Source organism: Barbus barbus (genome assembly GCF_936440315.1).
Source record: "Barbus barbus genome assembly, chromosome: 12".
Classification (NCBI taxonomy): Eukaryota; Metazoa; Chordata; class Actinopteri; order Cypriniformes; family Cyprinidae; genus Barbus; species Barbus barbus.
Window position 1 is genome coordinate 20844315 of NC_136740.1, and position 24322 is coordinate 20868636.

The 24322-nt window shown below is 37.5% G+C and overlaps 3 protein-coding genes across 7 annotated transcripts; 2 read left to right on the plus strand and 1 right to left on the minus strand.

Moving 5' to 3' along the window:
• The first annotated feature begins 4 nt into the window (after nt 1–4).
• LOC306877883 (small ribosomal subunit protein uS4-like) lies at nt 5–1929 on the plus strand. Of its 2 annotated transcripts, XR_013784904.1 has the most exons (6): nt 5–68; nt 496–608; nt 685–807; nt 983–1169; nt 1313–1473; nt 1660–1921. XR_013784904.1 is itself a non-coding variant. In XM_079429899.1 (5 exons), exons 2-5 carry the CDS (start codon nt 512–514, stop codon nt 1835–1837), a joined length of 585 nt encoding a protein of 194 aa, XP_079286025.1. In that variant the 5' UTR covers nt 5–68; nt 496–511; the 3' UTR covers nt 1838–1929. The 2 variants fall into 2 exon arrangements, 1 of the variants encoding a protein (XP_079286025.1); XM_079429899.1 differs by lacking the exon at nt 1313–1473 and having other exon boundaries at nt 1660–1929.
• Nucleotides 1930–2403: 474 nt separating this feature from the next.
• On the minus strand, nt 2404–8035 carry LOC306877665 (rap1 GTPase-activating protein 1-like). Of its 4 annotated transcripts, none has more exons than XM_079429563.1 (18): nt 7521–8035; nt 7392–7424; nt 7207–7300; nt 6961–6996; nt 6743–6790; nt 5845–6042; nt 5637–5734; nt 5454–5532; nt 5309–5362; nt 5044–5127; nt 4827–4927; nt 4561–4690; nt 4036–4206; nt 3875–3946; nt 3563–3649; nt 3310–3465; nt 3090–3187; nt 2404–2869 (listed from the first exon to the last, which is right to left on the minus strand). In XM_079429563.1, the coding sequence occupies exons 1-18, from the start codon at nt 7583–7585 to the stop codon at nt 2803–2805; spliced, it is 1671 nt and encodes a 556-aa protein (XP_079285689.1). In that variant the 5' UTR covers nt 7586–8035; the 3' UTR covers nt 2404–2802. The 4 variants fall into 4 exon arrangements, with proteins under 4 accessions (XP_079285689.1, XP_079285690.1, XP_079285688.1 ...); XM_079429564.1 differs by having other exon boundaries at nt 2412–2869; nt 4561–4684; nt 7521–7828; XM_079429562.1 differs by having other exon boundaries at nt 2412–2903; nt 3104–3187; nt 7521–7812.
• Nucleotides 8036–13719: 5684 nt separating this feature from the next.
• LOC306877583 (polyhomeotic-like protein 1) lies at nt 13720–23583 on the plus strand. The gene is made up of 15 exons (XM_079429430.1): nt 13720–13922; nt 14400–14549; nt 14686–14796; nt 15764–15841; nt 16009–16152; nt 16330–16491; nt 17330–17414; nt 18343–19277; nt 19358–19496; nt 20431–20600; nt 20750–20822; nt 20932–21019; nt 21171–21342; nt 21783–22020; nt 22107–23583. Exons 2-15 carry the CDS (start codon nt 14430–14432, stop codon nt 22256–22258), a joined length of 2667 nt encoding a protein of 888 aa, XP_079285556.1. The 5' UTR covers nt 13720–13922; nt 14400–14429; the 3' UTR covers nt 22259–23583.
• The last annotated feature ends 739 nt before the right edge of the window (nt 23584–24322 follow it).

The following is a 24322-nucleotide window of genomic DNA, read 5'->3' on the forward strand; positions in this document are numbered from 1 at the left end:
AGGCACTTATAAATATCCGGATAGGCTGAGAGCACGTTCTCTTTCCTTTGCGAGCCTGACACAGACAGGTAATGGCGGCAAAAACCTCCGTATTTCTGTTCTAATGTCCCGTTATTCGCAAGTTTAACATTCTCCCATAAACGTTATTTAAGGTATTATGTAGTAAGGGGCAGTTTTATACGCGCAGTACCTCGTTAGTAGGGTAAGTTATATTATGTCGAGAGATGAGCTGCAACGTGTTTCACAAGGCGCTTTCAGGCCTAGTCATGAAGTGTTACATTGCGCTCTTTTTCATATTAACAAGAGTCTTGAGCTGTTGAGTTTAAGGTTTTTGTATTAATTTCAGTTGCTGAATCGGAATTTGGTTCCATAATATATTTTGGCATAAAGTGTAATGTAATTAGCAAAAAAAATACGTTTAGACGCTGAGCTTACTGAGTGTTTAAGTTTAAATACGTTACCACTCTAAATTTTTATGATATTATTTATTCACAGGCGTCAATAAGTCGCCATGCCGGTGGCCAGGACTTGGGTTTGTAGTAAGACATATGTCACCCCCAGACGTCCCTTCGAGAAGTCACGTCTCGACCAGGAGTTGAAACTGATTGGTAAGGAAAAATTTATTGCATAATTAATTGTGACCAAAAGGTTTCTTATTTTTTAAATCTGAATTTTTTTTCACAGGCGAGTATGGCCTCAGGAATAAGAGAGAAGTCTGGCGGGTGAAGTTCACTCTGGCCAAAATCCGCAAAGCTGCTAGAGAGCTCCTCACCCTGGATGAGAAGGATCCCAAGCGTCTCTTTGAAGGTAAATTAGCTGATTTGTCAAATTTAATGGCCAGTGATTTAAAAGTGCAAGTCAGATTGTCAGTGTTGCCAAGAATTCCTCGTCAATGAGGCCATGTAACTGCTTATGATAATTTAATGTCTGCTTTGCATCGATCACTTTCCCCTCCCCATTCACATTTAACTTTGACTTCTAGGTAACGCTTTGCTCAGGCGTCTGGTGCGCATTGGTGTGCTGGATGAGGGCAAGATGAAACTCGATTACATTTTGGGCTTGAAAGTGGAGGACTTCTTGGAGAGGAGGCTGCAGACTCAGGTCTTCAAGCTTGGCCTGGCCAAGAGTATCCACCATGCTCGTGTGCTCATCCGTCAGAGGCACATTCGGTAAGATGCTGAAGTATACAAAATGCATGTAGTTAAGGACTTTTAACCATGTAATCTGCAATTTCCTGTACATGTGGGTGTATAATGGTTACCATCCTGATTGTCTGAACCTGTGTATTGAGGTTGTCTTCCTCTCTCATTAGCTGACCATGTTTAAACTTCTCCTGGTGAGAGGGAATGAAATATTCTGCAAGGTCAATTCGGTGATTAAACCGTATACCTTTGCTTGTAAAAAAATAAGCCCCGAAACCTCAGCTTCCCATGACGTCTGGGGTGCTTTGTTGCACGAAACAGAGTCTACCAGGTAATGTGGTTGCTTTGGATAAAATAAGAAACTACACTTCTCTTGGCCAGTGATTTAAACTTAAAACTGTCAGATTGTCAGTGGTGTCAAGAATTCCTCGTCAATGAGGCCTCGAGATCAGCAGCCTCTGTTAAGTCTTAAATAGCCTTTGCACATTTGCCAAGTTATTTTTCTGATGTTCTGCAGGGTGCGTAAGCAGGTTGTGAACATCCCCTCCTTTGTGGTGAGGCTGGACAGCCAGAAGCACATCGACTTCTCTCTCCGCTCTCCATACGGTGGTGGCCGCCCTGGCCGCGTCAAGAGAAAGAACGCCAAGAAGGCCCAGGGTGGTGGTGGAGGCGGTGATGATGAAGAGGAGGATTAAACCCATTCCTCTCGGGGGGGGGGGAAGAACTCGGCAGTGCTTGCTTTTTCTCTTCTCCCTCAAGTTTAATAAATGGTTTATTCCAAATGATTCGTCTTTGCTTGTCATTTGAGTAACTAGATGTTTTATATAAACGCTTACTAGTAGGTATAATCAGTATTTGAAATGAATTGGCCATAAAGGTTTAAAATCCATATTTGTAGAGAAATCACTTCAAATTAGCTGCACTGTTTTAGAATACCGAACACTCTATAATGAACCCCAGCTAGCCTAAGGGTTGCGTTGTAAAATATTTGCCAAGTCTTGAGTTACATTGTGTAAAGTGTATTCCAGTGGGATATGATAAATTAAAGTCCGACCTAATATTTCCTGAGAATGTTTTTGATTAATTACCTGCTACACGTAAACCACTCAAAGAATAGAAAAGTGCAGTAAATGCTAAAACTATTGGTGCTGCAAACCAGTGTTGATACCAAAATAATCTTAAATACTAGTTTGTAATTTAAAACAACATAGACAGGGACATTGTACGTGCATTAAAAATTAGGTGGATAGAAAACTGAATACAGAAAATATGGCTAATCAGGTTTATTTTTTCTCCCATTGTGAACGGAAATATATTTAAAATGTACATAAACATTTAATAGCAGTTTACTGGATTAATTGCAGAAAAATAGTTTGTTAAATTCCAGACATGTAAACCCACCTTCACTGGGATACATCAGCTATAAGCAGCCATCAAATCTAAACTGCCACTTCAAAGACATTCAAATGATAAAATACAGTTTATGAAATCTTATATATTCATATCTTTCTGATTGCACTTGGAGCTAGTCACAACTTACCTTAATACACAGTTTTAGTTAAAATATCTATTTACTTTATTGTGCTTTGCACTCTTCAATGGATCTTGAAGTCTGTGGAAGGCTTTTTTGTGCTTAGGCTTCAGAATAAGTGACATCCATCTACAAGTCGTCCTGGGGACTGGTTTGGCCTCTTGTCTCAGTGTAGCCCACGTTGCTTGTCTGCTCGCTATGAGTGAGACAAAATACGAAACTATAGACTTCTGTGAGCAGCTGTAAGTTGCATTGCACTTAAGATACCTGTAAGATATTTTATGCATTTGTTCTCACCTCTCCCCATCCTTTTCCAGTGTTTTAGCAGTGAGAAGAAGAAAAGAAAAGATGGTCATCCTTTAACATAACTGCAAAAATATATTGTTACAATTATTAAGAGACAATTGGTGTGTTACTGGTATTTGCTGACCTTTGGTCGTTGCCCTGCTACACCACCTGCCTTCTTTGGTACTCCCAAGGTATCGAACGAATGGCTTCGTACCCTAATAGCTCTCTTAAGATGGAGAGAGATACTGATTTGAAGCTCATTTTAATGTCAAACAGTAAAAAGCACAATCCAGTAACGTGATCAAGGCCTATTGTCTATTATTCTCTTTGTGTTTTGAGATTATCTACCTTAAAGTTCTCAATGAATCCTCCTCCACCCTCTGGAACACTCCTCCACCCTTCAGTGAGGGGGATGCTGGGCTGTGACGGCTCTCCCAACATGCATTGAGATCGGGAAGACAGTTCAGACTGCAGTGCTTCCAAAAGAGATGAACGTGTACGTAACTGAGATCATAAAAGGAGAGAAATAGAAGTGCAAGTGTTGTAACTTGAGGCTTTGACATAAATTAATGATTATTCAATATGCTATGTGTCTGGTTACCTCCAGTCGACTGAATTTCTCAGCCTTGTAGCAAGAGATTTCAGCATTTATAAGTTTGGTCAAGAGGAACTCTCTTAAAACTGAGCCCTGGAAGTGGAAATTCAGAGCATCATTCAGAATGAGATCCAGAGTGCGACTTGCATGTTTTGTTGATTTTATAAACCTTCACATATGATACTTGTAAAGGAAATTGAGTTGGTCTATAACCCTGTTTCTTATTTTAAGTCGTATAGTAATTAACTGGATTGATGTAAGAAAGCTGAGAGCTGCCTTGTTAAAACTTCTGAATTATTATAAGGCATGTGATCCCACCTCTGTAAAAATGGCCGGTGTAGGAAGAGGTGGGCCAAATGGGGGTACATCCTCCCTAGCGGTGACAGATACCTGTCAATCAAACAAGAGGCTTTGAAGCTGTGTTGCACAGTGAGTGCTGATAAAGTGGAATGTAGCGATTTATTTATTTATATTTTTACCTGAAATGATCCCCCATCTCCTCCCTCTCCCTCATTCTCTCTCTTTATCCTCCTCACTGCAATGAAACAATGCAAAAAGTGGGATCTGATCACATCCGAAATGAAGGGAGTGTTACCCTCTTGATAGACCAGGGCAACAATATCATTCCCAATGTGTCTCTTTCTCTGCAACTGAGGGGAAAAACAGATGAGTTGTAATTCAAGGAAAACGAAGTTGGTATAAGTATATTGTTATGAAGGACATTTTAGCACTTATCATTTTGTTCCATTCTGTGATTTAGTAGTAGGGATTTCAGTGACTCTTATTTCAGGTTATATTAATACACCAGTAGGTGGCGACAAGTGTCTGTCTTTTTGAGTGAATCAAATCTAACTGAAGTGTTATGTTCAGACGCACTATTCAGGAATAAAACTCATTACTTTACCATAATGCACTCATTAATATGCATGATGGTAAAGTAATTTGGTAAAAGATGTTAACTGAATATTTATATCTAATAATAGGCTACTTTTATCAAATTTCACCTGTTGTGTATCTCCTTCTGTGAACGGTAGTTTAGTGGCAACATGGAACATAATCTCACGTCCATGGAAGGAGGTGAAAACCGCTTCATTTCCTGTCTGGCTATGAGACACATCCAGACCTCCCCTGAAACTAGGAGATGGAAAATGATGATTTCCTTTTGACAGGTGACAACACAATCAAAAGTAGTGTTTTGTTATTAATGTTAATAATGATATTGATACTGATATCAATCAATACGAATAGACATGAGTCTTAACCCTCTTACCCAGTAAATCCTTGCAGTTTGACCGTCTGCCCAAGTATTGATAAAAACTCCAAAAACTCCTCACTTTCCTCATTGTTACTAAGAATATCTTCCTCTGTTAACTATGTCACATACATTGGAACAAAATACAAAACACTTTTACTTTTACAGACTGAAGTCGTAGTCAACAAAACATAAAATAGGTGAATTAAAGAATCATATCTTAGTATCGGCATACCTGTCCTTCTCTCTGGTATAAGGCACCAAATTTAAAGTTTTGAGACACTCTGTGTTCATCAAACGCCATTATGATCTCTGGGGCCTTTAGATGCAGAAATAGAAGATAAATGAAACTGTATTATGTCAGAAAAAAAAGATCAATGAAAATTGTGTTGATTTTGTCAGAAAAGTTTTTACATTATGACATTTGTCAGTTTATAAAATCAGAATGGATCTTTAATTAGCTCTTCCACCAGATCATATTAAACAGATTTGACTTGTACCTTTAAGTAACTCACAGCCTCAAAAAATGTGATGCTGACACTTGAGCACAGCATCTAAAATAAAACAAATCAAAACAAATGAATCTTCTATTCACTTTCATTTAAATGTAAATCAGGTAGAACCAGTTGTGCTGTTGTGAAATACCTTTGCCAGCTCCACTGCCGTGGGGAATTGTTGAAAGAGAGAAACAGAGAATGTGCCATGAATTGAGCACTCCTTCATCCTGATTAGATGAAAAAGAAAACTGATCAGCATCGTCTTGTACAGTCAGTAACTACTGTACATCATTATAATGAACAACATTTAAGGTGCTCACAAAATACACACCTCAAAATGACTCTCAGGCGATTTTCCTCTTCCTCAAGACAAACAGACAAAACTAGGGGCCCAAGAGAGGGGTCACAGGCAGTGAATGAATGATGATGCTGCAGCAAACATGAAAGACAAGCATGAGTGTGTGAGGGTCTCTTTAACAAAGTTATAAGGGTTTGAAGTTTTTCAAATGAATGAAAGAAAATAAAAAATGATCACTGACTCTGTGGCGGAAGAAGTCCTGATAGACTTTAGCTTCACTGTCTCTCTCCATGATGTCATAGCTCTCCAGACCAAAAACCCCTTGTGAGAGAGTAGGGCTGGTCTCCACATGTCTATCCAGGGGAGGGTCGATCCAATAACCTCCAGATTTAGGGGGCAGGATGAGAGGTAAGTCATCTCCAATCTTTAACAGCCGTGTCTGAGTGATCAATAGTTATTGTGTAAGTGGGAACTTGAAACTATATACTCTTCAAAGGTTCTGAGTCAGTAACATTTTTTTATATTTTTGAAAGATGTTCGCCAAGGCTACATTTATTGCTTAGTATGTAAAATATTGTGAATGATATTGTGAAATATTACAGTGTTTAAATGTGTTTTCTTCCAATGATGTCAAAGCTAAATTTCAGCAGCCATTTTTCATTCAAATACATCTTTCAAAAAAGTCTCACCAACCCCCAACTTATAAAATAGGAACAAGTAAATGAGGATGTTTCTTCAATTACAGACACTTTTGGCCCTCTGGACTTTTAGACAAGAAACTCTTTTAAATGCTTTTAAATGCACTCTTACAAAATAATTTAATTTGTCTACTAACAATGCTATATATATAATCAATATACTGTATATACATGCATCACTAGAACTGTCATTTAAAAAAAAAAAACATAATTTCCATCACAATGAAACTTCCACCACATCTCAAATTATGTATTGTGTTTAAAAGTATTCTGGGGTGGGAATGGACTAAAACAGTAAAATACATAAAAAATCTTGGTCTTCATATATTGAAAATGGTATATAAAAGTGCTTAAAGTTGAAGAAACACCCCTTATGATTTCCTAGTATTCTATAGACTGAAACTATACCATAAACAAACAGTTTTGGGCTAAAATCCCTACCCTCAGAGGTGGTGGGAACTCACAACGCTGTTCATCCAATCTGCTACCCTGCAGACAAACACAACCACAGAGAAATCATCAGCATCACTGCAACAGAGCAAGACAACTGTATTTACACTGTTGCTGTTTACACAGGCGAAGAACGTGGAGAGAGAGAGAGAGAGAGAGAGAGAGAGAGAGAGAGAGAAAGATTAGAAAGAAAGAGAGAAAGAAGTTACCTGTAGCTTTTCAATGATTGCAAACAATTCCGTGACCTGCAGCGAAATGACAAGGGAATGACAGAAACAGTGAAAGTCTCAAATAATGCACCCTACCAGGTATAATCAAAACATTACTGATGCAGAATGTGAATTGTCCAGTTTCTCTTCAGTGTTTGGAAACGATTCATAATTCAGATATGAAAATCTGGAGAGACGGTCTTCTCCATATTGTCATTTTCAACATCTTTAGAACAGATTTCTTACCTTCTGACTGGACGGTGCAGAAGTGAGTGGCTTAGCCTCACTGGAGGGGGAATCCAAAATATCCAGTATGCTGTGACCCATGGATTCTGCACAGCTGTAACAGAGACAAGCATTCTGGAAAAGTCTGCATGCGATAACTGAGTTCAAACACCTGAGCACAGCAACAAACCCAAAGTGTAGCTGACCTGCTCTCATTTCCAGTGATGAACTTGTCAAGCCTGCGTACAGCATAAAGACGCCACATGACAAGCAGTCCTTAAGCATTGTGTTCAAATTACAGCAGCGGCTGAATGTTATTTTTTATATCCACTCACCCTCCGTAAGCTCCGAATGTGAAACTTCTTTTCCTGGAGAACAACTTCTCGTTTCTCTCCTCCATGGTAAGTGTTTATTACAGACAGCCACAGAAATATGCTAACCAGGCATGCAGGCCATCACTCCTGATGGTGAATTAACTTCTCTCTGTCTGTGTGTGTGTGTATAGCTCTCTCTCTTTTCTCTCTGCCCCCTGCCACTCTCTCATTTAATCTCTCCCTACATCCTTCCTTGTCTCCTGCTGCCTGTTGACTGACAGGAGTAACTCTTGCATGCCCATCTCCTGCCACTGACATCAGAGGTCGGTGAACTACTGCACATATACAGACCAACTAAAAGCCTTTGAACAGATACAATTGTGAATATTCCCTTGCTGAAATCGTTTAAAAGCGTTTGTGTAGCATTTATGCAGCCGCTCTAAAAAACCTGCCCTGGGAGGAGGCAAAGATACGTGAATGGGCAATGGACTATTGCTATAGACCTGTTACCCTTTCAGTAAGCAAGATTCATCAATTATTGACCGAACTCTCTTAGAGAGAGGAGGCAAGGCAGCAGGGGAGAGAGGGCGAGAGGGAGGGAGCAGGAAAAAGAGGAAGAGAGAGAGGGGGTCAAGAGACTTTACCGACAAGAGAATAGAGAAATGAAAAAGTGATATTGAGGGGGCCGACACTCAAAAATATCTATATATTTTTTCCTCTCAGACAGGAATCTTTATTCATTTTTGCCTTTAACTGGTCATAAAAATATTTATTTACATATTGCTTAAAATGTACAGTGGATATTGCATATAAAGTAATTACATGTAAAAGTGTTACACTGCATTTAATTTGTAAAAATTACACTGCAGTATAGTTCCTCAACCTGGAGTGCGTGAAGTCCTCAACCTTTGACCTTAAACCTAAATTCATCTTAAATTTAATTTATCCTCTCACCTATCTACACATGACATGAGTGTTGTGTTAAAAGCAAATAAAGATCAGGAATTTTGCATGCAGGCAAAGGATTTCCGCATGCAGATTTCACATTGTGGAAGAATGGTCATGGTGTCACATGAATTCGCCATGCTGACCAACAAAAAGTGCTTGATTTGAAAGCGACATTAGCTACTGATTTTGTGTTAGCTACACTTTTGGCAATCTTTTTTTTTTTTTCAAAAAGTGACTGCCTTTTTACAACACGCTGTGTGCGATTCTGCTACTACAACAGGACAAATGGATTTTAAACATTCACTTTGACGCATCCACTGTAGACAGTTGCTGTGTCTGCAAATCCCCACTGTTTTCTCATTCACTGATCCCTGTGCCAGTCCGCTTGAAGGAGTAAATGAAAACGAGTGAATTCAGGCTGCCATTTTTGCATATGTTTTGCTTGCTGTTTGATGATCATTTGGTAATTAGCTAACTGGCAAGTTCCAGTTGTTAACGATCTTGAAATCTGTCATGGTGGTTTTTGCCACTGTGTTGCTATGTGGTTGCTAGGTGTTCTGAATGTTCTTAGCACATTGCTGTGTGGTTGCTGGGGTGGTTTTTAGGTTGCTTTCTGGCCCAAGTCAAAAGAGTCTTCATTTAGTGTAAGTATGGTGTTTTTACCCACTTATATTGGAAAATCATAACTCCAATTTGCTAAGTAACATAATTGCTCCCTAAATACTGTATCAACAATAATCAATAACTTTTTTTCAGAATGGTATTTTCAATTTTCTTTATATCAAAATATATGAATTCTGTCTGGTATGTGAACAACTGACCTATGGAGAAATAAAACTAGAACTATGTATTTTTATAGTTCCTTATTCTAAAAATTCTTCTATTTGAGCAACATCACGTTTTCTCACATTGAATTCGGTAGATCTCAGCCTAACAGATTTGACATTTGAAAAAGGAAAAAAAAAAAAAGAAGCTGTTTTGTTTACACACTGTCCTTAAGATCACATTAAAAAGTATAAATAAATAATAATGATTCTGGAAGTTCTTCTTAAGCTCTAGAGCTTCACTATGTGTCTTTCTGGAAGATCAGATTGAGAACAGCCAGGAAACAGGCCAGAACCTCTTCTTCACAGAAAACACGCAGTTCATCGATTTTCTGCTGTATTGCTTCATTCTTTCTCAGGTAATTCCAGTAGAAATCTCTGGGTTCTCGTCCATTTTTGTGGTAATGTCTGATCACCATGACGGCCCTGTCAGAGGTGAAGCCATGTGTTTGTTTTGCTGCCCTGTTTAGGATGTACATGCTTGAACTTGATAATAGTACTCATGTGTTTCATTCAGGTGTGCATGACGACCACCATTTTTTGGTTTGGTGAAGATTTTGCCCACCATATCTCCAATGGTTCCTTTACACTCAATCACCATTTGTTCACTTTTTTCCCCTTTTACTTCTGCTAAGAAGTCCAGTCTTCCAGAGAGGAATCCAAAGTCTACTTTGTTACCTTTGGTGTACCTCACTCTCATGTTTGTACCAATTTCTCGCAGCTCGTGGTAGAACTTGAGGCATTCACGTTCATCTCCTGGGTTCTGGAAATATTTGCCAAATCTTTGTGGAGAGGAGGTTGTCCAGAGTGCTGACTCGTCAGCATAGTCTCTGTTCTCAATGTCACGGACATTCACACCGGCAGAAATATTTGCAAGATTGTCTCCAACTTCTAAATGTCTCCAGCTCCTTGTCTGTGTTGTAGCATACATTGTGGGTGTAGAGATGGCTTTTGTCTGGTATTTGTCCCTGAACCTGAATCCACAACTTGTGTTTGATACATTCTTTCTCTACTGCGATCTTAGAGATTCCTCTGAATCTTCTCTTTTTTCAAAGAAAATCATCAGTGTGAGTTCAATCATTTTTCCATTGTCTTTCAGTGGCAGTAAGTTCTTTAGTTCCCGGCAGCTGAGACGTGGAATGCTGTTAAACTGAAACTTGAAGTTTTCCAGTTGTTTTACAATATCCTGTGCTTTCTGAATGATGCCTGCATTCTCTGAGAGCCTGATGACTTTCTGGTTCAGGACACCATTGGGCAAGTTAATGCGGAGTGACTTTAGAAGTGCTAGGTAATCACTTACTGATATTCCACTGGTGCTTGAAACAGGCTGAGCTTTTTCAGGCAAAAAAAACCTAGAATAGTGCCCAGATGCTGGTTTTGAACTGCCCCCAAAACCTTGCATTTCTGTTCCTCTTTCATTCTTTCCACCCGTGCTTCCAGTCCAGCCATACCCCATTCTTATTTTCAGTTCTAGCTCGTAAAAGTTGTCATTATCCCGTACCTTCTGTCCATTCAACCAATTTCCATTCTTTCAGCTCCCATCTTTCAATTCACCCACTCTGGATCTGGAAGCCTCCATGTTTTTTATCTTTAAAATTCTTTACACCTAGAAAACATTACCATTGGGGAAATTAACGTAATAAAAAATTTATAAATACAATAATATATATATATTTACTTTAATACGGGGTGGTGATGGCGCAGTGGATAAGACACATGCCTTTGGTGTGAGAGACCCGGGTTCGAATCCACTGTGAGACACCAATGTGTCCCTGAGCAAGACACTTAACCCCTAGTTGCTCCAGAGGCGTGCGACCTCTGACATATATAGCAATTGTAAGTCGCTTTGGATAAAAGCGTCAGCTAAATTAATAAAATGTAATACTCCACAACATTAGGTATGTAAAACATGCAACAAAACATATTCTTCCACCTCAGCCCTTTTAAAAAGGTTATTTAGTATTTCAGTATAATAGTAAGATAAAATAATATTTTTTTAAACAAGATTTAATTACATATTTCTTTAATTCATTATAATGAAGATATCAACCTGATTATATGATGTTAGGATAAACTAACACTTTAAAAGTCAGAGGACTGAATCATTATTGTATACAAATTACGGCACCTGGAAATTTTCATGTCACACCCTGTCATGTGATCTCTACAGTATATGCTTTGTTAGTCATAGGATTTTATTTCTTCTTTTAAAATGTTAACATTTCACTTTTGTTCATCTATGTGAAACATTTATGTTTTTTTAATAATTATGTTTGTATAGCAGTTGTGTATATTTTCTACACAACACATAATCAGTTTTGTCCTGACAGTACTAATATTTCTTATACATAATATACTGTATAATACGTTCCTTCTCTAAAAGTATAGAGAAAATATATACTTACAGAGGTTTTCATCTGATTCAAGCAGTCGAATAATGACAAGACTTCACGCGCATACTTGACTACCTGTGTTTATGTCGTCAGGTGAGACGTCAGCTGAATAAAAGGTCAGCCCAGATTATAAATGAGCCCTTTCATTTTCCATTCACCTGATTGCATGTGTGTTCATATCATGCTTTCATTTGGTTTGTAAATCATTAGATGTCAGTGTAGGTCATACAAAAATGACTTGCATAAATCTCTTTTAAAGATTAACCTGTTTCCAATTTCTGAAATAAATGTTTTCAAATTAAATTATTTTGAATAGTTGAATATATGAATTATGAATAGAATTATTAATATGTTTTAAAATATAAATAATATTTGAATTACGTTTTGTTTAAATACTTTTTTGAAAAATGTGAAATGCTTTAGGCCAGGGTTCCTCAATTAGTTTTCGCTGAGGGCCGAATTCTGCCAACAATACCAAGCCAAGGGCCACTGACCTATATAGGCTACATACATACATACACACATATATATATATATATATATATATATATATATATATATATATATATATATATATATATAAATTATTCTTATTATTATATTATTGTTGCTTTTGTTAAAATAGACACACGATGGTCACAAGATAAATATTCAGATATTTTCCCCCAGTAGTCTGTTTTATTCAAACAATTATGAACATTTAGATACAGAAGAACTTTGCCTGCTGAATGTTAAAAACAAATGAACAAACAAAAAAATCTGGATCTCCATGTCTGCCATGCAAATCAACTATTCCTGCTCAGCTCCAGACTGGATCTCTTCTCTCCACTTTCCGTAATTGCAGATTCAATTATGAGATCTGTCAGCATTAATATTTTCACTTAGATTTTGGGGGGGATCAAACTGTAACACCGTGTGTCCCAACCAGACGTGACGCGACGCGACGCGATAAAAAGTATATTTTCCATGTAGTTTTTGTCCTAACCACCCGCGACAGTGACACGTGACAATCAGCGACAAGGTTTTTTAATTATTTTTTTTCTGCGACGTCGCGAACATACAAAATATGACAGTGATAATCGCAGGTAATGATTATGTGGTTTATTCTTTGTTAAAAGTGTCTAATATGAGTTTGAATATTATTTTGCGTGAGGTTTATAGCCATTAGTGAAAGCAACAATAGATAATTTACCTCAGATCTTGAAAATAAATTAAAACTTAAGCTACTTTAAAACTGTGAACTCACTGCAAACCAACATCCATTACAAAGATGGTTTCACTCACTCAAAACTGTTCAGTCACATTTCAATTACCTATTTTCCGTGTCCACTTTTCTTTACTTCACATTTTCCATGTTTTTGCTGTCACATAGTATCTACACTGGACGCGGCAAAGCATTGCAAATCATTTGTTCTTTGTGTCAGTGCGTCTTAATGAACGAGTCAGCAGTTTTCTGTCGGGATTTGTCGCGCAGCGCTGCATCCAGTGTAGACAGCATCACTGATTATAAAGTCTATTGTATTTTGTTGCGTCGCGTCCGGTGTAGACACGATGTAAGCTAATGTCGCTTTCTGATGCTGCGTTTGAAATTTCATGACACATTATTTGAAATGAGCGTGGGCGAAACATTTTTCTCTCGCGGGCCGAATGTGGCCCGCGGGCCGCCCATTGAGGAAGCCTGCTTTAGGCTGTTTATGCTTATTGAATGAAAGAAAGAAAGAAAGTGAAAGTGTTTTAGTGGTTCACTATTTGATTTTAATTAATTAATTAATTAATGTTATTTATTTATTTATTTTTGACACATATTTGCACTTTTTATTTGAGAAATAAAAATATTTTATTTTAAATTCAAGAGGTGTTCGTGTTTTCGCTGGATATTTTAATCTTCTTTTTTTGTTATCTCTAAACTGTATTAGCGCATGTATTGCAGGTGTGTATTTATTTATTCATTGTACAGACAGAAAGACAGACGGACGGACTTTTATTGTGTAATTATATGACACCGCTGCAGACTTCTATCTGGCACGTCATTTTTGGCGCCGGAAATAGAATAGTAAACAGTGCGGGGGGCGGAGTGGGGCTTCATCGCTTTTTTTTTGAGCCTCATCACAATCACCGTTGTTTGAAGAATTCCAACAATACTTGCGAACGCAAAAATAAATACTGGAACTATATTATATCGATATTATAAGCACCGTTTCCTGCTGGTTGTTTCCATTACGAGAGAGGGAGGCAAAAATATTGCCGATCGCAGAGAGGTACAATTCTGTCTGTTTGGCACTTTGGGAGTCGCCAGTTCGCCAACATTTTTTGCAGCAGCGGATGAGATACTGGGGGTGGACATGGTGTCTATTTTCACCCTGTGCATTGCTTCAGATCGTGCACATATGAAAATAAATAAGTGTGCATGCTGTTATAAAGTCTAGTATACATCGCAACTTATACGTGAAGATATTGCACAGAACTAATGCAGCAGAACCGCGATCATTCATCACCCGCAGATGACAGATAACCTTTATTTATTCATTACTAATGCTGTATACATTAAAACTACTTAACATCGTTGGGGTATTTTAAAGATATTCTATCTAAAGGTTTTAATATGTTAACAAGTGTGCCTGTGCGAAAGTGTTCTACTACTCCATTGTTTTTATTCCAATTAGCTGTTTTAATTAAACCGTAAAGCATTAAACCTTTTGTTGATGCATATTTTTCTCTGGTGTTCTATTACAAAGTTTGATTGACTGGTCGTCCATCCAGTGAGCATGGAGGCAGGAGAAGACCAGACCAGCTCCAGCTCAGCCAATAGCAGTGCAGCATCAGGGGGAAACTCCCGCCCCCCACAAATAGCTCAAATGTCTCTGTATGAAAGGCAAGCCGTGCAGGTGGGTCACAAAGCCACTGCGAACTCCACTAACAGCCAAATTGAAGTGTAATTTAAATCATTTATTCATGTCAGTGCCACTCTGAGACTTGAATTGTGGGAAATGCAGTTGTCTGTACTCTTGAATATGTTTCCAGGCATTGCAGGCATTACAGAGGCAGCCCAATGCAGCTCAGTACTTCCAGCAACTGATGCTGCAGCAGCAGATCAACAGCGCTCAACTCCATAACCTGGCTGCTGTGCAACAGGTCAGACGCAGTCAGGAAATCATATCAAGCAAAATCCACAAAAAAATTATTAGTGATATTATCCCTGGTGAATGAGGAAAAACAACCAAAGTATGCATTTTCTTTGCAAATCTTATTAGCTTTTTAAAATCTCAGTCCTGGTGTTTTAACTTGAGGAGTCATCATTTTTACCTGGTTGGGTAAATTAAGTTCACTACTGTTCATTAAAAAAAAAAAATCAAGGACACATTAAATTGATCAAAAGTGACAGTAAAGACTTATAATGTTACAAAAGATTCCTATTTCAAATGAATGCTGTTCTTTTGAACTTTCTAATAATTAAAGAATTCTGAAAGAAATCCACAAAAATGCTAAGCAGTGTATTAGTTTTCAACAAGCATAAGAATATTCAGCTTTGCATCACAGAAAGTTTCCTTTTAAAATATTTTCATAATATTTCTCAATATAACAGTTTTTACTGTTTTTTTAATTAAATAAATGCAACCTTGGCATCTTGGAAGACTTCTTTCAAAAATACTAAAAAATATTTTACAGACTCCAAATGTTTGAGCAGTGTATGTGATTTTGTTTTACACATGTTGAAATATGAATTAACATGTCTTATATTCAATAAATAAGCATTGTTTTGAACCTTATTTAATTGTAATTGTTTTTCAGCAAAGCGTTTGTGAATTCATAGCTTTCGTGGACTTGCATTGTAGTTGCAAAATTTCCATTATTTTTTGCAAATGGTAATTTATTACTATGGATTTTTTGTAAAATTATTATTGCTAATAATTATTTTATTTATTTGTATGAATATAATGTATTTACCATAATTTCTGTTATTCTTATTATTGTTATTACCAAAACAAATCATAAACGTTGTTATTAATTTTACACCAAAAATATTGTAAGTGCTGTAGTGTTATTCTACAAAAAAAAAAACAGTATTTCACCCTGAGATATTTCTTTTTTATATTTTCAGGCAACTCTTGCAGCCAGTCGTCAGTCCAGCTCTCCCAGTAACAGTGTCTCTCAAGCTACAAGTTCAGCGCAGTGCACAGTGAGTGCTTTTACATCGATTAAATGTGTGGCTTGGCTGATGGAAATGATGACTATGCTCACTTCTAATTCTTTGTTTGTGAAACTGTGCTTACGGTTGTTGACGAGTCATTTTGGAACGTTTTATTAAATAGAAGCTAGAGCTGATCTATGATGTGCCTGTTTTAGGTCAACTTAAGTACAACATCTGGTGGAGGGACCATGTCAAACCCCCGTCCAGTGGGACCTGCCACCTCTGCAGCCTCAACAGCCCTTAGCCAGTCAGTTTTGCTGGGTGGAAACTCGGGTGGACCGGGTCAGATGTACCTGAGAGTAAGTGTCTTGTCAGAGTGCACTTTAATCCAGACCTAGACCTAATATATGTTTTTACGGCTTGTAATAACACTGTACAACAGTATTAAACTGTTTACCTGGGGACTGTTAATGTAATGTTTATCCAAGCTCACTCTTTTCCCAAGGGTGTAATTTGATTGGTCTTTCCACTCACAGGTAAACCGCTCTCTCAGGGCACCTCTCACCCCTCAGCTCATTTTCATGCCTGGTGGTACGGCGACAGCTGCTGTGGCAACGGTTGCCCAACAGCAGCCCCAGCAGCTGCAGCAACAGGAAACAGCTCCCACATCCTCAAGTAACCTCTTAGACAATGATCAGGTGTGACATTCGGCCTTCTAGATGTGTCATAATCTGGGGCAATCTAGTAAAGGATGAATCCTACTTCCTAAGCAACTTCACCATGCGATGAGACCAGGTTGCTTGGTTTTTGTGTCTTTTTTGTCCACAATGAAATCTTATTGGTCTAAAATCCTGCGGAATATCACTGTATATTAAACATCAAAAATATTCTCTCTTTTTTTGTCAAATAAGTTTTTGAATAAGATTTTGAAGATGGATGTGCAATTTGACATAATTCGTCTCTATTAAATGTACAAAGAATACAATAAAAATTATAAAAGAGAGAGAAAAAATAACACATGACAAACCATCCCTTACAAGACCTGTTTACATTAAATTGTAAAGTATGATGAAAAAATATTAAAACATTACATTAACAAATGATGCATTAGTCTGTAGGGTTTCCATCAAAGTAACAGAGAAAATGGTGACAAATTATGTCAAACTGCTCAAATTTTCCCTTTAAACAGTACCTAATTCGTTCCAAATGTAAAGTAGAAATCATCTCTCCAAGCCGTAGCTTGCATGCAGGAGCCTCCTTTTTCTTCCAGAATAACAGTATTAACTTCTTGGTTGTAGTTCAACTGTATGCAAGCAGTTTGAAACATCAAATATATTCTTAATGGTTGTGGTTCTGTTCCATAGCATTTCACTGTCAGTTTTGAATAAAAAATGACTTGTCAGTGGAAATTTGTCTCGTCTGGTTAGACCATAGTGTTAAGATCTTTGTTCATTGTGATGTTGGTATACCCTTCTCCTTTCCACACTTTTCATTGTTTTGGCTCTTGCATAATTTCCTTTGTCTCTCTCTTTTTAGGTGCAGAACTTGGCAATGCGTTGTGTGTCCACTCCAAGAGTGGCTACTGTGAAGACAGAGTTTGCAGACAGGAAGGAGACAAGTGGTGATGATTAAAATGAAGATATTACAGAGCTTAACAATATGCTTTTTTCTGTTTAGCCAGTCGAGCCAGTAGTTCAGATTTCCGCTTGCCCTGCTCCAACACACAATTTTTTTCAACTTAAATTTTCATTTATAAATCATAATGTAGTCTTAGTTTTTATCTATTATAATAAATTTATTATCATTTATCATGTTTTATTTTTAAGTTGTATAATTAATCAATTATCTAACTTTTTAATAAATTAATATATTTTTCACATATACACATTCAAAAGCTTGGGGTCGGTAAGATTTTTTTTTAAATGACAGTTAAGAAATCTACATATTTCAAATAATAAAGTTCTTTTGAACATTATTTTCATTAAAAACTTTAAAAAAAAAAAAATCATGGCTGCTGAAAATTCCACTTTGCATTCACAGGAGTAAATTACATGCAAAAAAAAAATAATTTACAAAAAGTAATCAGTTATTTCAAATTGTAGTAATATTTACAATATTACTGTTTTTACTGTATTTTTAATCAAATAAATGCATTCCTGGTGATACTTTTTTCTAAAACATTGAAAACTTATTTATAAAGAAAATATGCAATTGCTGGATGTTATGCACTTATAAATATAGAGGAAACTCTAAGCCAACAACATTCATAAACACTTTGGCTGAGGGGAAAAACAACAAAAAACAATAGCATACATGACAAAACGTCCTTATCTGACAAGTTTAAATATTAACACATTTATTACTAAATGTCACAGAAAACAAATGTTTAATTTTACAAGTCATAATAATGCATGTAAACAGTCACTCCTTATTGTATTGCCTTGTATTGCATTTCAAATTCCCAAATGTATATGTCTGCTGCAATCATTTCCCAGTTGCACTGACTATGGAATGAACTAAAGTTTGTTTTTCTCTCTCTGGCCTTTAAGGCTCATTCCCACTTAACCAGCAGACTCCGCAGCAGTTTGGTCAGTCAGCCCAGCAGATCCAACCACAGACTCAACCGCTCACCAACACCAAACTGCAAAACTGCTCCAACACCACCAATCCCAGCATGCCTGGTCTCAACATGAAGGGCTCTAATCAATCCGCTGTCACCCCACAGCAAGCTGGAGGTTCCTCCAATCCTCCATCCTCCTCGCCTTCCCCCTCGCTCCCTCTCTCCCAGCTCCTTCTTTCTCAATCTGGCTTGTGCCAAGCTCGAGGAGTACCAGCTGCTACAGCCACCGTTACCCACATCCTGGTGCCCACTTCCAATGTTCCTACATCTTCTCAAGGCTATCCAATGGGCACAGTGGCAAACAAATCTAACATGACTGCCCAGACATTAGTGGTGCAGCCACTCCAGCAAACGGGGGCGAATCTGAGCACTGAAAAACTGGGTCATGGAACAGGACCTGTGCCCATTCAACCTAAAATGGCTCAGGGGCATCGGCTCCCAGTGCAGATGCCACCTCGCCACCCACCTCCCATTCTCCCAGCACCACCCAACAATGGCCAGGCCACGGGATGCCATCACCCTCCCCACGTCCCAGTTCAGCTGGTCGGAGCAAGGCAGAGCACAATAGGAAACTCTCAGGCTTTAGCAGTGGCCCAGGCTCGGACCTGTTGTGCCCAGCAGGACGCTACGGCTGTCGTGCCCATCAATAACTCTGGTAGCAATGTTGTTACAATGGTGACTGCTGTGGAAATGGGCGGAGCCGGCATGTGCCTTAAAACAGCCCAAAGTGCCCTCCCAATGTCTCAGATGCAAACCAATCAGAGCCCAGCGTTGAGTCAGGGTAGTTCTGCTTCGGTCACACACTCGATGGATGGACAGAATAACTCTGGAGATTCTGTTTTCATTCAGCCTGGACCAGCTCATGTTAGTAGATAATGGGTGAACTGTATTTCCCTGTGGTCTGTCCATGCTGTGACACTCATGCAATCTTCCTTTTGTTGTAGACGAAGCCTGGGATTGGTCCATTAAAAAGGAAATCTGAATCAGATTTACCTCATGAGATGTCAGTTGAGGCCGTCAATGCAAGTCCGTCAATGCAAGACTCCGCTCCTCCTCTCTCACCAGCTCCCTCACTAGATACAGGTGGGCCATAGGCAGGAATAGTATGACTTAGTCACAGTGTTTATTGCAAAATACTTCTCTTTTCTTTTTTTTCTTTTTTTGGAAAATTATACGCTATCTTATAAAGGTTTGGATTAGTACGATTTTTTTGAGAGAAATTAATACTTATTGAGCGAGGGCATGGTTAAATTGAGAGTAAACATCAAAAGTAAGAGTAAACACATTTATAATGTAACTAACCATTTCTATTCCAAACAAATGCTGTTCCTTTGGACTTTCTATTCATCAAAGAATCCATTATCCACAGAAACATTATCATTAATCAACTGTTTCCAGCATTAATAAAAATAAATGTTTCTTTTCCATCACAGGAATAAATTACATAAAAAAATATATTAAAATAGAGATATTATTTTATATTGTAAAAATATTGTTTTTACGGTAATTAATACATTTATCCTTGGTGAGCTTCGTTTCATTAGTTATCATAGTGGTTAATACTGTATATTTACCTCATTTCCCACAATTTTTACATTTAGATTACATTTTCTATAATCTAACACTCACTTAAAGTTCATCTTTAAAAACCATAATAATTTATTAATGCTGTTAAATGCAATCTTTAACAGATCTCAAAATGAATATCTGTTTTTTTACACTGTACTTTATAAAATTGTGATGCCTTAATTGTACATCTGACGTTGTTTTGATGTTTTGCAGTAAAAATGTATTTTTATCTTGTCACATTCAGTTCATACCTGCAAGTTTGCATCTAACATATATATATTATAATATAGCTGATGAACTAATATAATTATTAAATGTAGCAATACACATTATATTTATTAAAAATGATGTTTGTGATTAGCAGTGCAGTAAACACTGTTGAATCATTATTTATTCTTCTCATTTGTATGAATGCTTTTGCTCTTCTTCCTGTCTATTTGTTGTTTAGTCCCAGAGATGGCGTTCTCCTCTCCTCCTACTCTCTCTCTTTCTCTCCCTCTTCCTCGTGGAGGAGGACAGGGTGATCGAGCACCTGTCCCACAGGCTGTGGTCAAACCTCAGGTCCTCACTCACCTCATTGAGGGCTTTGTTATCCAGGAGGGAGCCGAACCTTTCCCTGTGAGTGTATCTGCTAAAAACAAATCTAGTCTAGCATTTTTTTTTTAACCACAAAAGAAAAAAAATCCAGTGTTAAGACACTCATTCATTAGTGGACCAGAGGTCTGAGAGGAATAGAACACACATAAACTTTTCCTTCTGATTGACAGGTGACTGGACCATTGAAAGAACTTCCTGTGGCTGTTCCACCCATCCTACATCCAGATAACACCCGCTCTGATAGTGAGTTTTTGTTTCAAAGCTGTGGAAAAATATTTCCTACAATGAAGTTGTTCAGACACATTTATATTCTCTCTGTCACTTACACATTGTGTCTATATATCATTTTCAGAATTAAAGTGTGAATACTGTCTAAGATTTGCACCGGCCAGCCAGTTCAGACGATCAAAGCGCTTCTGTTCCAAAACCTGTGCCAAGAGGTGAGACCAAAATCAGCCCATATCATTGATAGATTCTTAAAATGTCTTATTAATAGAAAAATGTAATTAATTATGAATTAACCTGAAAGAGTATGTGCTGTGTTTTGTATTGTGCTGTGTGTTTTATTTACATCCAAACCTTGTCATACAGGTACAATGTCAGCTGCAGTAACCATTACCGTGTTAGTAGGGGTCTTGAGGGTGTCGAACGGCCACCAGGGGGCCCTGTTGTGCAGGATGTTATTGCTAGACGCAGGGGTCCTCGCAGAAGCAGCTCTGAGATCGCCTGTGCTAAAATATCAGGCAGGCATCTTCCTGTAAAGGTGAGATAATGGACATTGCAGCAACCTGATAAAAAAATATATATATTTTATGTACAACTACCATTCAAATGTTTATGGTCAGTAAGATTTTATTTAAATACTTTTAATTAATACTTTTATTCAGCAAGGATGTATTCAATTTGTAAAAAAAATTTTTTTTGTGCACCAAATCAGCATATTAGAATGATTTTTTTTTAAGGATCATGTGATAATGAAGACTGTAATTATGGCTTCTGAAAAATCAGCTTTGCCATAACAAGAACAAATTACAGAGTTGGTGAGCATAAGAGACTTTCAAAAACATAATTTAAAAAAAAACCTTTTGATCTGCAGTGTAGATATATTAAGTCACCCAAAGGGAACTGAAAATCATACTTATAACAGATGTTATTCTGTTATTTTTAATGAATATACTTTAATCATTGTTTTTTCTTTTGCAGTGTCGTTCAGAATCTAGTCGTTCTGAGGACATTTCCAGCTGTGAGGGTGAGGAAGAGGAAGACTTCTTGTCACTCTCTCCCAGCTCATCCTTCTCATGCCCAAGACCAACCCACTGTGGCCCTCAGTTGGATGACACAGCACCAAGTGGTCTCCCAGTGGATGAGAACCACTTCCTATCTGGCAACCCAGCTCACTGGAGTGTGGAGGAAGTGTGTCAGTTCATTTCTTCTCTTCAAGGTTAGTGTTCTGATGCTCCCCTGGATGTATGCTTTGTGTTCACCTGTATGTTTACTATATTATATCATATACTCCATCTCTTGCAGGTTGTGAGGACCTGGCATCCCAGTTCCTGTCACAGGAGATTGATGGCCAAGCGCTCATGCTACTAAAGGAAGAGCATCTTATGTCCACTATGAACATCAAACTCGGTCCTGCCCTCAAAATCTGTGCTTCTATCAACAGCCTGAAGGATTGAACAAGGAATGGAGGGAGAGAAGTAGCAGGATTAGAGTTTTATACTTCTGTCACCAGCCTGGGAAACTGAAACTGATGGGCATGAAAAGACATTGGATTTAATGGCTGACCTAGAGATTAATCCAAAAAAAAAAAAAAACAGGAACGAATGACATCTGAAGGGGAAAACAAGTGATGCCTTATTAAAGCAAATTATTTACCGTAGTATTTTTGTTTAGACGTGAAAGTCTGGATTATTAATGATATTGTTTTCAATGATGGCTAAATTGGAACTGACTAGTTCTCTCTTTAATTTCTCCTGTTTTAAACAGTTCTAGAAAGAATAATGGGAGTGATCCTAAAGGACAAATAGCACAAAGATAATAATGTATAATCTTTAAATGACAGAATCGATTAGTTAGGAGGTGATAAACATACTACGTCTCGATTCTGGATTTTGAATGTGCTACATGTATAATATCTGGGCTCGCATCTCTTGATTTGAAGCCCTCACTGTAAATGTGTAGTCCTTTTGTGTTTGTCAGTTATGTTAAACAAGAGTAATCTAAGTATGACTGATAATGCCATTAGAGAAAGTAATCAATGTTATACCTGTAGTGCTTTTGACTATCAGTCAAAAATGTGAATAAGTTGCCTTTATAAAAAAATAACAGTATGTTGCCTCTGGCATCTGCATCTTCCTTCAGGGCTTCCCTTATTTTTCCCCCAAAAAGTCAACTTGAGTGTCATTTCACTATTGTTTGGCAAGCCTGTTGTTTTTTTGGTTGATCAGCACTTGATTAAGGGATTGTTGATTGTCTTCAGTGTGCCATTTAGGAAGTTAATACAATTAGATTTCCATACACTATATAACTCTGTCTGCTATGAAACTATAGAAATGCTCATTGCAGCCATTGGTGATTTCATACTGCAGCTTTCTGCGTGTGCATACCTGCTTCACTGCGTGTAATGGTTCAGAGACTGAGAGATGGAAAATCTGTTATGTTCTCAGTACACAGTATTACTGAATGGAAGTAGGTTTTGTTTCTTTTGTAAATCACAGACTGAAGGAATGATTGGATAACTGATCCTAGACCAATAAATTCTTTTTTTTTTCTACAGTAGATGGTTAGGAAACTTTACATTTGTATTAAAAAGTTGCATCATTATTTTTGGGTACTGTTTACCAGCTTCATAAACAAGTATTAGTAGCTTTGCCTGAGAATCTTGCAGCACTGGTATGATGAGGTAGTGTGTAAATGAGAGAGAGCGCATAAGAAAGCTGAAAGAATGGCTGAGTTTCTTTGTATGCTTAAATATGAATAAAGAAGGTGCTGTGACATTCACATCCAGTTTCTCTCAAGTCTTTACTTCCTGCTTGGCAAATTAGTATTCGTTCATAGTCCTCGTTTTAAAAACGAATTGATGACTTTGTCAATTGGATAATGCACGTTTCTTTCTTTTTTTGTGAATTTTTAAACAAATTCAACTAAAAGGCTTGATCTTGATTATTGGATTTGCAACGATTGAATAAATATCTTTATGTCTAATGTCATTGATTCATACAGCTGTGGCTGCTTTTGGATAATGTTTCCAGGGTCACGTTTTTGAAAATGCAGTCGCGGGAAAAAATACAGAGCCGTTGGTTGCAGGTTTTTTGTAATTTATCACAGGCACCAAAAAAGGCTAAGAAAATTGAGAATCGATCCGTTTACTATATATTATTCCTTGGAATGAAAGAGCGAGGAAAGAGGAAAGGAGAAACTAGAGATTACGTGAGTTTCACTATATGTTGTTTTTTTTTCATGAAGATGTTTAAAAATTTGGGGAAGATTCGGTGATTGAAGAGGAATGAAATGGGCCTACAGATTAAATAAATGGCCACATGCTACATATAAGTCTAGCTAAACTAATCCAAATAAGATTTAAAACAGAATATATAAAATCAAAATGTTTATTTTAAGGTCCATTATGGAAATAACGCAGCTGTAAATTGTGATTGGGTGGGGGAAATTGGGCTAACGTTAGATTTCATTCCTTTCGGGTGGGTTTTGAGCACTTATCTATAATAGAGAACATTATATAT

Coding starts and splice junctions, on each gene's coding strand:
- LOC306877883 (XM_079429899.1), top strand. CDS start 512: ATGCCGGTGGCCAGGACTTGGGTTTGTAGTAAGACATATGTCACCCCC. Junction 609..684: donor CCAGGAGTTGAAACTGATTG/GTAAGGAAAAAT, acceptor TTTTTTTCACAG/GCGAGTATGGCCTCAGGAAT. Junction 1,170..1,659: donor ATCCGTCAGAGGCACATTCG/GTAAGATGCTGA, acceptor GATGTTCTGCAG/GGTGCGTAAGCAGGTTGTGA.
- LOC306877665 (XM_079429562.1), bottom strand. CDS start 7,585: ATGGAGGAGAGAAACGAGAAGTTGTTCTCCAGGAAAAGAAGTTTCACA. Junction 6,791..6,960: donor CAATCATTGAAAAGCTACAG/GTAACTTCTTTC, acceptor GTTTGTCTGCAG/GGTAGCAGATTGGATGAACA. Junction 5,363..5,453: donor CGGCAGTGGAGCTGGCAAAG/GTATTTCACAAC, acceptor GTTTTATTTTAG/ATGCTGTGCTCAAGTGTCAG.
- LOC306877583 (XM_079429430.1), top strand. CDS start 14,430: ATGGAGGCAGGAGAAGACCAGACCAGCTCCAGCTCAGCCAATAGCAGT. Junction 15,842..16,008: donor CAAGTTCAGCGCAGTGCACA/GTGAGTGCTTTT, acceptor TGCCTGTTTTAG/GTCAACTTAAGTACAACATC. Junction 16,153..16,329: donor CGGGTCAGATGTACCTGAGA/GTAAGTGTCTTG, acceptor TTCCACTCACAG/GTAAACCGCTCTCTCAGGGC.